This window comes from Bombina bombina, chromosome 1 (genome assembly GCF_027579735.1).
Source record: "Bombina bombina isolate aBomBom1 chromosome 1, aBomBom1.pri, whole genome shotgun sequence".
In the NCBI taxonomy this organism is placed as follows: domain Eukaryota; kingdom Metazoa; phylum Chordata; class Amphibia; order Anura; family Bombinatoridae; genus Bombina; species Bombina bombina.
Window position 1 is genome coordinate 1,549,963,723 of NC_069499.1, and position 14,873 is coordinate 1,549,978,595.

The window sequence follows — 14,873 nt, forward strand, 5'->3', positions numbered from 1 at the left end:
GGTGACAATGCTTATAGGGAGGGATGTGTTCTTTATTTTTCTTTATTTTTTTGTGATGCTGTTTACAGTAAAGGATCAGAAGTGGGTAATGCAGCATCATTGTTTTTTCTGCTCCTCCTTGATTTATTCCTGATGAGCCGATTGGAGTTTCTCAAACATCGAGAAGTAGAAGGGAGAGTACTGAAGATCATTACAGAGATTAAAGGTGACTGTCCCCTCCCCTATATCAAGTGTGTTTTGTGTTAGATAAGAACCAATAAGGCCCATCAGCTCTACCCATGTCCATCACGTGTACACATACCACCAATACCCATCATATCTACCTATACCCACCACGTCTACCCATACCACCAATACCCATCACGTCTAGCCATGTCCATCGCGTGTACCCATCACGTCTACCCAGTCTACCTATACCCATCACGTCTACCCAGTCTACCTATACCCATCACATCTACCTATACCCATCACATCTACCTATACCCATCACGTCTACCCAGTCTACCTATACCCATCACATCTACCCAGTCTACCTATACCCATCACGTCTACCCAGTCTACCTATATCCATCACGTCTACCCAGTCTACCTATACCCATCACGTCTACCCATACCCATCGCATCTAGCCATATCTATCAGCTCTAGCCATACCCACCAAGTCTCAAACAGCAGAATAAATGTAAGCCTTTTAATTAAATACTGCAAGCTTAGGTTGGTGGCATTTGATTTGGTAACATGCTGTGTTTACTTGCAGAAGCTCTGAGCAGTGGGCAGGGACTGTTGTGGAGTGACAATATGTACCCGGATCTCTATATGCCTACGGCTCAATCGTGGTCACTACACTGGGTTTACAGAGATGGGCAGCTGGTGAACCTCCCAGTTAGCTTGTTGGTAGAGGGTGATGTCATTGCACTAAGGCCAGGGCAGGAATCGTTTGCATCTCTGCGAGGCCTGAAGGTAATCAGCCGAGCGTAAAATGCAGTCAAATAGCTATAGAGTGCAGGGCAGTGTTAAAGGCACATTAACACACCTTGTAATTACCGGACATTTGTATAGTATTACAATAAATAAACTTACCAGCCCAGTGTGAGTGTATTAACACAGAGTTTGTGTTCACATTACGCTTTACTAAAATAATCTTTATTTAGATTGCTGCATTTGTTTTTCAATGGCCAAACTCCCACTACTTGTCGTGTTCGAAGGAGCTAAACCAGACTAGTTACTGCAGTAGACCAGGCTTACCACTGTTATTTTATTATCTTATCTCTGAGGTCAGTTAGGGACTATAGCAGTGAATGTGACATCTGCAGTGTACAATAAACTACAGGCAAAATGAAAAAATAAAGTGCAGAGGTTTTTTACTATGCATAATTAGAAATGTTATATTACAGTTTGATGTCCAGTTAATACAGAGAATATATAATAATAATAACTATAGAGCGCAAGATTATACTATCCCAGAAACCCTGTGTAGCAAAGCAAACTGTATGTGATGGTGCTAAAGAAGTGAGTTTTGACTTGAGTGCATTAATTCGGGGATGGGGAACCTTGGCCCTCCTGATGTTTCAGAACTACATTACCCATGATGCTCTGAAGTCCAGTTGAGCATCATGGGAAGTGTAGTTGTGAAACATAAGGAGGTTCCCTATCCCTGGCATAAATGGTACTAAGCTATTTACTGCCCTCTACAGGATGACGAGCACATAGTACTTGAGCCAGGAGATCTCTTTCCCCCTTTTTCTCCACCGCCTTCCCCCCAAGGTGAGGGTAAGAAGGGTCCTCATGAACCACAGCAACCCCACTTGTTTCGTGTCCTGAAGACCCCTGTGATGGATAATGTGAGGTAAGTGGCCATTGAAACATCTTCTGTCTTAGAAACGGGCTGATTCAGTTTGTAGGCATTGCAGTCACCAGCTGAGGTTCTCTCTCCACCGTGTAGGAACTGGCTGGATCAGGCTCTTTCTCGCCCTGTGACTGCTCTGGATAATGAACGTTTTACAGTTCAGTCAGTAATGTTGTTGCATGTTGTCCCCAGCATTGTGGTAAGTCAGACAGAGGAGTTTCATAAACTAGCTCATTCATAGCAACACAAATGCATTAAGTGACCTTTATTCTTGTTTCTGACACCTGCAGGTTACCTTCCTGATCACCAATGGTTTACGCTTTATCTTCCACGCACCTGGTACTCCCCCAGGGCCCTATGCCCTACTGCAGCTGCAGGTATATGTGCTCTATGGGTAAACCGCATATTGTTTTTGTTTACGCAATCTTATGCACCAATAAGATCCTTTCATGCAACCTGTGTAACTGCAAAACATTTAGTTAAAGGGACCGTATACTGTAAAATAGATTTCCCCTTTAAAATACCACTAAACACAGTAGAATAATGTAATCAATAAATGCATAATAAGACAATGCAAAAACACTTAAAGGGACAGTCTAGTCCAAAATAAACTTTCATGATTCAGAAAGAGAATGTAATTTTTTAACAATTTTCCAATTTACTTGTATCAGCAATTTTGCTTTATTCTCTTGGTATTCTTAGTTGAAAGCTAAACCTAGGAGGTTCATGTGCTAATTTATAAGCCCTTGAAGGCCGCCTCTTCTCTCAGGGCATTTTGACAGTTTTTCACCACTAGAGGGTGTCTGTTCATGTGTGTCATATAGATAACACTGTGCTCATGCACGTGGAGTTCCAGTGAGCCAGCTCTGATTGGCTAAAATGGATGTCTGTCAAAAGAACTGAAATAAGGGGGCAGTTTGCAGAGGCTTAGATAGAAGATAATCACAGAGGTAAAAAGTGTATTTCTATAACTGTGTTGGTTGTGCAAACTGGGGAATGGTAAATAAAGGGATTATCTATATTTTTAAACAATAAAAATTCTGGTGTAGACTATCCCTTTAATTTGAATTTCAAATGAGTAGTAGATTTTTTTTTTCTGTGACAAATGTCAAAGCTAATTGCATTTTCCTTCCTAATGCACCATGTGACAGCTATCAGCCAATCAAAAATTGCATGTATGTATATATATATATATATATATATATATATATATATATATATATATATATATATATATATATATATATAAATCTTGCACATGCTCAGTAAGAGCTGGTGGCTCAGAAAGTGTGTGTATAAAAAGATTGTGTATGTTTAGAAAATGGAAGTAAATTGGAAAGTTGTTTAAAATTGTGTGCGCTATCTGAATGATGAAAGTTTAATTTTGCCTTGATTGTCCCTTTTAATTTGTTTCCAATGATTTGTTATACAAAAGTGGTTCTCTAAATTTATTTTTGTATATGTAATAGCTGATTTTGTCCATTGAAACCAAAACCCATTAAAATGAGTTGAGTTTGCATGGAAATCAGATCTCCTTATTTTTTCACTTTCTTTACACACACATGATTCTTTATCTCTGTATACCAAAGCAATATTGAAAATGAAAATGTTATTGTTTATCTCTTCTGTCTTTCACTGGGAGTGTAATTTCCTCTGCTGGGTTGTTTACACAGCTTTTCTATAGCCTCTACTTAAGTATAGAAACTTTCAGTATAGGTAGGGATACCCCAGGCAAAATCAGCTATTTCAAATGCATATATAAATGTAAAGGAACTATTTGCAAACAATATAATACACTCCAGGCGGTAAAATGGATAAAGGACAGAAAACAAAATGAAGGTGCACTGTCGCAACAATATGCAAAAGTTTTTTTAGGATATTTTGTAAGTTGAGAAAATAGGAATATTTAAAGGGATAGTCTAGTCAAAATAAAACGTATGATTCAGATAGAGCAGCAATTTTAAGCAGTAAGCTTAGGAGCCGGCCTATTGTATGGTTCACCACCTGGGTAGCTTGTTGATTGGTGGCTACATTTAGACACCAATCGACAAGCATTTCCCAGGTGCTGAATCAAAAAATGGGCTGTCTCCTATGCTTACATGCCTGCTTTTTAAAATAAAGATACCAAGAGAACAAAGAAAAATTGATAATAGGAGTAAATTAAAAAGTTGCTTAAAATTGCTGCTCTATCTGAATCATGGAAGTTTTGATTTTGATTAGACTGTCCCTTTAAGTCTATTTTATTATTCTGAATTTGATTTCAGTTTCTGTAAGTTGTTTTTCTACTAAACTACACTGGCAGGGAGATTCTAGTGACCGATACGCATTTTCCTCCCCCCCGCCCCTTTTTCTTGTTTCTTATGAAAATATGATGTAGCGAATTAATTTTAAGGGATGGGAAAGTCAAAATTAAGCTTACATGGTTTAAAAAGAAAATGTAATTTTAAATCTCTTAATTCAGTTAAATTATCAAATTTACTTTGTTCTCTTGTTATCCTTTGTTATCAAGAATATGTACATATCCTACACTATTAGGTGGTAGCTGATGATTGGTGGGTACACTTATTTGTCTCTTGTCACTGGCTCACGTGCTTTATAAATAAGTTACGCACCATTTTACAGGAAGTCAGGACACACATAGCTAAAGGGAAGTTATCTTGACTAACACAGGCTGAAACCCTCTTTCGCTGTGTACAGGTGAATGCACTGTTACCGGTGCTACCTCTGCTGTTCCCTGTGATGTGGATTCTGGTCACTGCTTTGGGAGAGGCTCGTGTCCTTGCGCAAATGAGCAAGATTCCCCCAAGCGCCCTGGTGAGCTCAGTCGTGGCGGTAAGTGGCGAGAGGCAGGTGTGCTGATACCGTCAGTGACAGTCTTCTTTGTCCTATTTCTAGGTGGCCAAATTTTCAGAGGATACCCTCAGCAGCTACACTGAGACCGTCTCTGCTCAGGTAGGTGGCTGATTTATTGGCTGTCTGTTCTCTCCTGGCACACACAATAAAATAATGTCTAGACTAGGGAAACGCTGGCAAGTAGCTGCAGACACCTACTGAGTCTTGTGAGATAATGCATAAAATATACCTCCCTTATGGGTCATTAAAAGAAGTGTATGTGCTGAGCATAGGTGGTTCTATAGCAATACTGTACACCCTCCAAAGGGATTAAAGGAATAGGAAACCCCACAATTTTTCATGATTTGGATAGAACATATCATTTCTTTTTTATGACACGATCAGTCCACCGATCATCTTAATTACTAATGGGATATTCACCTCCTGGTCAGCAGGAGGAGGCAAAGAGCACCACAGCAGAGCTGTTAAATAGCTCCTCCCTTCCCTCCCACCCTAGTCATTCTCTTTGCCTACGTTAGTGATAGGAGATGGCAAAGTGAGGTGTTAGATTAGATTCTTCAATCAAGAGTTTATTATCTTTAAAGTAGTGCAAGATTGTGCTGCTTTGTCCTGGGGCGTAGCCGTCATCCATATCAGTCTCTTCAGTAGGGCTTTGGTGGCTTTAGAGCAATGGGAACTTGTGGGACATAATTCTCACTGCGCCTACCATATTGTTGCTGCCCTAACCCTGAAAACCTGAAGAATATATATTCAGGAATTTCTTTTTCTTCACAGGTCCATGTGGGGGATAGGACCCCTCAAACCTGGTGAACTGCCTTTGCTGTCAGGCAGACATATGAGGTAAGTGCTTGATTTTGTTCCTGTGACACTTTGAGGAAAAGGAGCACTTTTAACATTCAATATATTACATAAGGGGCTTATCGTTGCAGGGCAAACGTAGGCACTTTGGGACAAGTAAGACTCTCAGAGTCTGAGAGAACCAGACAGCGTGTACAGGCACTGGGCTGGGAGATAAGCTTTTGTATGGTGGTTCAGTACTATGGCGTTATTTTTAACACTGTATAACGCCCGGGAGAGTGTTGTCTAGGTTAGCCACGCCCACGAAGGGCGGATCTTCCGTTTTGCACACTTTTTTTTTTTTTCATTTATCATACAGGACAAAAATATCAGAAAGCTGAATAACATTTGTTACCAAACAAATGAATCTAATTGGGCAAAAAGAGGTAAGCAAGAAATACTTGAGGAGCAAATCTCTAAACTACCCCCTATTTTTTTTCCCCTAGAAGCAGCAGAGGCCACTCTTGGAGCTCACTTGTCACACTCATTGGCCGGGGTTTTTTAAGTGAAGCAGGCCACTTGTGGACCTGTTTCTCTCAGTCGCCCCTCCCATAGTTGCTCGGACCTCAAATGGGTCCAGAAGACTCGGGTTGCGAAGGAGGGCAATGAACTAGTAAAATAAAAATGATAGGGTCACTCTTGAACCCTTGATATTACATGAACAGAGGAGAAACATTGCTATAGTAAATGAAATAGGGATAATATTTAGATAGTACAGGTCCCTTTTGGACCTCTAAAACCACAAGACAGGTAATACGATAACGCTATGATGCTGTAGTTATATAGCTAAACTGAGAGAAATAAAATCCCTCTTGGACTCAGTAGTCACTCTTGGGTTCAATAAACTCTATAAGAATAGTTCTGAATTAGGCTTATAAAAACAATCTAATTAGTGAAAAAAAACGACTGCAATGTTTTGCTTAATTATCTCAGGTCAACATGCATACTGTCACATAGATAAAATAGAAGAAATATACTAACACTATGGTGGCAGAGCTAGTACTTGTGACCATGTTGACCACATAATGTTTCACCAAATTGCTTATGATAACATAGTGTTGAGACTCTAACTAGAGCATAGTAAACAAGCATACAGAACATATATGGCACAATAAAAGTTCTTTAGAGACTGTGTTATGTAACGGCTGTATAGTGCTAATTTCTCCATAATAGTGGATTAAATGATAGGGCCCCTGTATGTATATAATCAAACTTAAAAGAAAGAATTCTTACCTATTACAGAGTAACAGGGGAAACAACCTAAGTGGGATTTCCCATATTCTAATACAGACTGCAAATATGTGCATCAGGCTTTAAGACCGTCAAACCATATCACATCATATAAGACAAAAGATACTATTCTAGTACTGACAGGGGAACAAACGTGTGAGGAGATACTGAGTGCAGCTAAGCATTCCCCACACATGAATAATGTTAAGACTATAAAAGACATATTCCCAAATGTGAAGTAGTAGTCCCTCTTGGGGTGCGTAGCTCTAGAGAAGTGAAATTATGGGATGGGAATATATTTAAGGCCATATTAAACGGTTGGAATTATGGTGTGGTGTCTATGGGAACATCCATATTATGATTATTAAAATAAAATGTTAAATTGTCCCCCAAAAACTCTAAGAAAGGTCAGTGCTGAATAAAGGACCATAGTGGTGTGGGACCTAAAACAACTATACAATTATCTAAGCATTATATAGGATAGGGAACAAGCCCAACATAAATACCCCACCAAATAAGTCTCAGAAATTCACATTATGCTGAATAGCAGAGTGCATGAACTATTAGAAAAAACAAACAAACATATCATACATTTTATATTAGTGGAGCAGAGTTAATGAGACATAGAAGTTCCATATAACCTCACACATCCGGTCCATTAAACAACCATCATTCAAGGTTCAGGAGGCCATTTCATGTCAAGGCAGTCCCCCATACATATGACTTATGCACAGCCGTTCAAATGAAGAGAAAGTTAGCCCACCCCTGTCCTGCTATAACTCTCAAGATCTCAATCTTCTGTAAAGATGCTGGCGTTTGGGCAGTATTTAAAGACCTCGAGCAGATCAAGCCGTCCGACCTGTGCGTCGACTCCCCAAAGTTCCAAACTCAGCAGGGTCTGCATGGTGAGCCGCATACACTGATCATCACAGCGCAAGCCGCCAAAGGTAGGGAGCAAACAGACCAAACTTGAGGTACATGTAAATGAAAAGGGGAATAACTGTCTTCCCGCACAATCACCAGTTACTCCATTGCACTCTATAACGGCAGCAATCTGCAGAGGCTCAGTGTACTCAGCTTGCATGCGATCTTCTCTGCCTCTGCATCTACCAACAGATTGCCAATCGCAGCCTGGACCGAGCAAGGTAAGTCGCTCTCTTTGCGAATGGTTCCCCAAAGCAGCTATGCCCGCCCTCTCTCTTAGAGATTTTCCGAGCAGTATAGGGTCTCCCATGGGCAGCACAGTGGTCAGGGAAACCGTCACCTCACGTTGTAGGTCTGATCCCAGAGATACTTGATCATTCTTAGTTCTGCCTTGAAGGGCTGCGGTAAGCACATGTAAAGGGGCCTCACATAGAGCTAAATTCTGGTCAGTCAGGTTAGAGCAGATGTCTTCCACTATGAGGGACCCAGGCTTATCAGGACAATACTGCGATCAACACAGGATAGTACTAGTAAGATCAACCGCAACAACCATAGATCGATTGCGCAGCAGGATGCCATCTATTCTGCTGCAGATTTTATGCTCAAATTCTGCAAAAAGGGCTTAAATCTCTGTGTAGGAAATCACCATTCTGCTTACAACAACAGCTTAAATGAAAGAGTGTAATAGGAGAGGAGAATTTGCTTGTTCTCCTAATACCCAGTCTTCCGGGGGGGTGCTGAGATTTTCCTCCACGAGGGCCGCCTAAAATCTCAGCTTTCCAGTCTGCAAAACTCTGCATCACCCAATATTAGTATAATCCAATCATTAGAATTTGCTTTCTTTCGTGCAATAAGATTCTGTGCTGGATGGCACCTACAATGTTAGATATTCTGGCGGAAAGTATATCTTTCAGGCAGAGCTCACAGATTAGCAGCCATCTTTGGCCAGAGCCTGGACACGCCCCTTTTGCGCACTTTTTCTTAGCGCCTCTATCTGGATTCAGTCTATACCGGGTACACACCGAATGGTTCCTCTGCCTAGAATCGCATGTTTTTCTGATATAAAGAGCAGGCGTTTCTAGGTCAGGAGGGTTGCTGCATCATTTTTCCTATCGAGTCAACAGAAGTCGTTTGCAAGAAGGGAGAGAGAGACTCCGGTCTTGCAGTGAGGTAGGCACCTCAGCAGAGCTGCTGAGGTGTAGGGTGTCTCTTTTTTTCTTGAGTATGATGTTAAAACACTTTTTTCTCACACGCAGTAAAAAAGTTTCACTTTTAAATTTAAAGCGACAGTAACGTTTTTACATAAAAAAAATTTTTTGTCAAAATTTAAAGTTTTTTTTTTTTATTGCATTTTGTTATCTTTGTGATTAAGTATGGACATAGGAGCCTTGCAAAATGTTACTTGCTCCATGTGTTTGGATGCAAATGTGGAACCACCAATCCCTTTCTGTCCCTCATGTATTGAGAGGGCTTTAAGTTATAGGGAAAAGATTTTTCCTGAGCAAAACTTTTCAAAAGCGGATGCTTCCCAAGAGTCTAATGATGAGATTCAAGGTATGCCGCAGCTTTCTCCCCAAGCGTCCCAAACTTTAACGCCCGCTCAAGCAGTGCCCTGTACTTCTGCTCTAGCGGCTGCTGGAGTTACCTTAAAAGACATAGCTACTCTCATGCCTTCCACAATTTCTGATGCGTTGTCTGCTTTCCCAATGCTGCAAGGCAAACGTAAGAGGAAAGCCAGACATGCATCAAGTGAGGTTTCTGATGCAATGGTGGCAATCTCGGAAGTACCCTCCCAAGGAGCTGAGGAGGAGTGTATTGAGGTTCCATCTGAAGGCGAAATTCAAATTCAGAAAGTTCATTGCCTCTGACTGACTCAGAGGTTGTAACTTTTAGGTTTAAACTAGAACACCTCCGCCTGTTGCTCAGGGAGGTTTTGGTTACTTTAGATGACTGTGACTCCACAGTAGTGGTTGTCCCTGTGAAGTCTAGTAAATTGAGTAAGAAGGAACTTCGAAATATCTGTCCAGACGTATTTCCAGTGCCAAAGCGAGCTTCAGAGATTGTTACTAGGGAATGGGAGAGACCATGTATTCCCTTTTCTCCCTCTCCTATTTTTAAGAAGATGTTTCCCATAGCTGACTCTTTCAAGGAGGCTTGGCAAACAGATCCTAAGTTGGAAGGGGCTGTTTCCACCTTAGCCAAGAGAACCACTATTCCCATAGAGGATAGTTGTGCTTTCAAAGACCCTATGGACAAGAAGTTAGAGGGTTTACTTAAAAAGATTTATGTTCACCAGGGTCTGCTTTTGCAGCCAGCTGCGTTCATTGCTACTGTCACTAATGTGGCAGCATATTGGTTTGATGCTCTGTCTGAGTCTCTCATGACTGAGACTTCCTTGGAGGAGATCCAAGACAGGATTAAAGCTCTGAAGCTAGCTAATGCTTTTATTACGGATGCTTCCCTTCAGATTATTAAACTGGGAGCTAAGAGTTCGGAGCTAAGAGTTCGGGTTTTTCTGTCCTAGCCCCCAGAGCCTTATGGTTAAAGCCCTGGTCTGCAGACGTTTCATCTAAGTATAAGCTTCTAGCGATTCCTTACAAGGGGAAAACCTTGTTTGGACCTGGCCTGACGGAAATTATCTCTGATAATTCTTCCTCTTCCTCCTCTAAGCAGGAGCAATCTAAACCTACATAAAGACCCAACCAGTCTTGGAATAAGGGTAAACAATCCAAGAAGCCTGCTATTGAATCCAAAACAGCATGAAGGGCATGCCACCGTTCCGGGACCGGATCTGGTAGGGGGCAGACTTTCCTTCTTCGTTCAGGCTTGGGTTCAGGACGTTCAGGATCCCTGGGCAATGGAAATAGTGTCTCAGGGATACAACTTGGAGTTCAAAGGTTTTCCTCCCAGAGGCAGGTTTCTTCTTTCAAGATTATCTGCAGACCAGACAAAGGGAGAGGCGTTCTTACATTGTGTAGGAGACCTCTCTGCCCTGGGAGGGATTGTTCCCGTCCCAGTACAGGAACAGGGTCAGGGTTTTTATTCCAATCTGTTTGTGGTTCCCAAAAAGGAGGGAACCTTCAGATTAATTTTGGAACTAAAGAGTCTAAACAAATTTCTCAGGGTTTCGTCCTTCAGGATGGAAACTATTTGTTCCATTCTTCCCTTAATCCAGGAGGGTCCATTCATGACAACTGTGGATTTAAAGGACTCGTACTTACATGTCCCTATTCACAGGGATCATCACAAGTTCCGAAGATTTGCCTTCCAAGAGAAACACACTTTCAGTTCTTGGCTCTTCCTTTCGGCCTGGCCACTGCTCCCAGAATCTCCACAAAAGTTCTGGGGTCTCTGTTGGCGGTACTTCGGTCACGGGGCATAGGGATGGCACCTTATCTGGACCACATTCTAGTCCAGGCGCCATCTTTTCAACAAGCAAGATTCCACACCGACATAGTGTTATCTTTCCTGAGAACTCACGGTTGGAAGGTAAATTTGGGAAAGAGTTCCCTAGTTCCAGACACAAGAGTCACTTTCTTGGGAACCATAATAGACTCCTTGTCCATGAAGATTTTTCTGACAGAAATTAGGAAATCAAAGATTTTCGATACTTGTCTAGTCCTTCAGTCCACTCCTCGGCTGTCAGTTGCTCAGTGCATGGAGTTAACCGGGCTAATGGTGGCGGCAATGGACATCATCCCGTTTGCTCGTTTTCATCTCAGACCTCTGCAGTTAAACATGCTTAGGCAATGGAACGGAGATTATGCAGACTTGTCTCCTCGAATAACTCTGCAGCAGGAGACAAGGGACTCTCTTCAATGGTAGTTGTCTCTGGATCATCTCTCCCAGGGAACCTGCTTTCGCAGACCATCTTGGGTGATTGTGACAACAGACGCCAGCCTTTTGGGGTGGGGAGCAGTCTGGGGCTCTCTCAAGGCGCAGGGAGTTTGGACTCAGTCTGTTCTTCTTATAAACATTTTAGAACTGAGTGCAATCTTCAATGCCCTTCTGGCCTGGCCCCAGTTAGCCTCTCTCCGGTTTATCAGGTTCCAGTCGGACAACATAACTTCAGTGGCTTTCATCAATCATCAAGCAGGAACGAGGAGTTCCTTAGCGATGACAGAGGTAGCCAAAATAATCCAGTGGGCAGAAGCCCACTCTTGTTACCTATCAGCGATCCACATTCCAGGGGTGGACAATTGGGAGGCAAATTTCTTGAGCAGGCAAACTTTTCATCCAGGGGAGTGGGAACTCCATCCGGAAGTGTTCTCATACATAATTCTCAAGTGGGATCAACCGGAATTGGATCTCATGGCATCTCGACAGAATGCCAAGCTCCCGAGATAAGGATCGAGGTCCAGGGACCCCAGGCGGAACTGATAGATGCTTTGGCGGTCCCTTGGACCTTCAGTCTAGCATACCTATTTCCTACGTTTGTTCTTCTTCCTCTGGTAATTGCTTGAATCAAACAGGAGAGAGCGTCGGTGATCCTCATAGCTCCGGCCTGGCCTTGCAGGATTTGGTATGCGGATCTGGTGGAGATGGCATCTCTGCTACCTTGGAGACTTCCATTGAGGAAGGACCTTCTGATTCAGGGGCCCTTCCTTCACCCAAATCTAGTTTCTCTGATGCTGACTGCTTGGAGATTGAACGCTTAATTTTATTCAAGCGGGGATTTTCTGATTCGGTCATAGAGACCATGATTCAGGCTCGTAAGCCTGTGACTAGAAGGATTTACCATAAAATTTGGCGTAAATACTTTTATTGGTGTGAATCCAAGGGCTACTCATGGAGTAGGGTTAGGATTCCTAGAATTTTGTCTTTTCTCCAAGAGGGTTTGGAGAAGGTTTTAGCGACGAGTTCCCTAAAGGGTCAGATCTCGTCTTTATCTATCTATTTTGTTACACAAACGTCTGGAGGATGTCCCAGATGCTCAATCATTCCGTCAGGCCTTGGTCAGGATCAGGCCTGTGTTCAAACCAGTTACTCCTCCCTTCATGGAGTCTTAATTTAGTTCTCAAAGTTCCTCAAGGGGCTCCGTTTGAGCCTATGCATTCCTTAGATATAAAGTTGTTATCTTGGAAAGTTTTATTTCTTGTTGCTATTTCTTCTGCTCGGAGAGTGTCAGAGCTCTCAGCATTACAGTATCAGTCTCCTTATCTTATTTTCTATTCAGATAAGGTAGTTTTACGTACTAAATTAGGATTTCTTCCTAAGGTTGTTTCTGATCGGAACATTAATCAGGAGATTGTTGTTCCTTCGTTGAGTCCTAATCCTTCTTCTCAGAATTAAAGACTTCTGTACAATTTGGACGTGGTCCGTGCTTTAAAGTTTTACTTACAGGCGACTAAGGACTTTTCTTTTGGCTGAAGAGTATCATACGTTTTGCATATGAGACTGCTGGACAGCAGCCTCCCGAGAGAGTTACCGCTCATTCCACGAGGGCTGTTGCTTCCTCATGGGCGTTCAAAAATGAAGCTTCTGTGGAACAGATTTGCAAGGCTTCAACTTGGTCCTCTCTTCACACTTTTTCAAAGTTCTACAAATTTGACACTTTTGCCTTGGCTGAGGCAGCTTTTGGGAGAAAGGTTCTTCAAGCAGTGGTGCCTTCCGTTTAGGTTCCCTGTCTTGTCCCTCCCGTATCATCTGTGTACTCTAGCTTGGGTATTGAATCCCATTAGTAATTAAGATGATCCGTGGACTCACCGTGTCATAAAAAAGAAAAGAAAATGTATGCTTACCTGATAAATGTATTTCTTTTTTGAAACGACCACGGCCCACCCTGTGTTTTTAGACAGGTTGTGGGTTATTGTAAACTTCAGACACCTCTGCACCTTGGCTTTTCCTTTCTCTTCCTAACTTTGGTCGAATGACTGGAGTGGGAGGGAAGGGAGGAGCTATTTAACAGCTCTGCTGAGGTTCTCTTTGCCTCCTCCTGCTGACCAGGAGGTGAATATCCCATTAGTAATTAAGATGATCCGTGGGCTCGTTGTGTCAAAAAAGAAATACATTTATCAGGTAAGCATACATTTTCTTTTTAAACAACTTTCCAATTTACTTCCATTATCAAATTTGCTTTGTTCTCTTGTTATCCTTTGCTGAAGGAACAGCATTGCATTTGTGGCAGGAAGATGAACACATCTAGTTAGCCAATGACAAAAGACAAATGTGTGCAGGTGCCAATTAGCAGCTTTTCCAACACGAAATACCAAGAGAATGAAGCACATTTGAAAATAGAAGGGAATTTAAAAGTGTCTTAAAAGTACACGCTCTATCGGAATCATGCAAGTTTAATTTTGACTTTCCTATCCATTTAATAGCCATAAAATTTCAAAGCCAGGCTCTTTTGTACACTTTGCTCTACCCAGAGTAAGCAAGCACCTTAGAGATATTGTACAGGATTTACATGTCAAAAAATGTATCGGTTTTGCCTGAAGAAAAAAAAAGTTCAGTTAACGAATACTGCAGTATTGGCTTTGTACTTATTACCAATATCACTGGCTGATAAGGACAGCTTCCTCTGTTTTATTGGTGGGGAGAGACACATTATTACCAATATCACTGGCTGATAAGGACAACTTCCTCTGTTTTATTGGTGGGGAGAGACACATTATTACCAATATCACTGGCTGATAAGGACAGCTTCCTCTGTTTTATTGGTGGAGAGAGACACATTATTACCAATATCACTGGCTGATAAGGACAGCTTCCTCTGTTTTATTGGTGGGGAGAGACACATTATTACCAATATCACTGGCTGATAAGGACAGCTTCCTCTGTTTTATTGGTGGGGAGAGACACATTATTACCAATATCACTAGCTGATAAGGACAGCTTCCTCTGTTTTATTGGTGGGGAGAGACACATTATTACCAATATCACTGGCTGATAAGGACAACTTCCTCTGTTTTATTGGTGGGGAGAGACACATTATTACCAATATCACTGGCTGATAAGGACAGCTTCCTCTGTTTTATTGGTGGAGAGAGACACATTATTACCAATATCACTGGCTGATAAGGACAGCTTCCTCTGTTTTATTTGTGGAGAGAGACACATCTGTGCAAATATGATAATGGGAGCACTGCCGAATCTTTTGGCAATCTACAAATACATGATGATGATGATAAAAGGGAGATTTTAGCAAGAACATCTGGAAAAGTGATATAAATTGATATCCAACCC

At 41.8% G+C, this 14,873-nt stretch overlaps 1 protein-coding gene across 4 annotated transcripts in view; it reads left to right on the forward strand.

Annotated features, from left to right (window-relative positions):
* The window catches only part of TMEM94 (transmembrane protein 94), a 105,067-nt gene that overhangs the window by 19,678 nt on the left and 70,516 nt on the right, over positions 1–14,873 (forward strand). For all 4 annotated transcript variants that reach the window (XM_053708993.1, XM_053708987.1, XM_053709007.1 and 1 more), the window contains exons 5-11: positions 69–205; positions 756–958; positions 1,693–1,844; positions 1,941–2,043; positions 2,135–2,221; positions 4,542–4,658; positions 4,740–4,796. In XM_053708993.1, the coding sequence (XP_053564968.1) occupies positions 69–205; positions 756–958; positions 1,693–1,844; positions 1,941–2,043; positions 2,135–2,221; positions 4,542–4,658; positions 4,740–4,796 (856 nt within the window). The remainder of the gene's footprint in view (positions 1–68; positions 206–755; positions 959–1,692; positions 1,845–1,940; positions 2,044–2,134; positions 2,222–4,541; positions 4,659–4,739; positions 4,797–14,873) is intronic.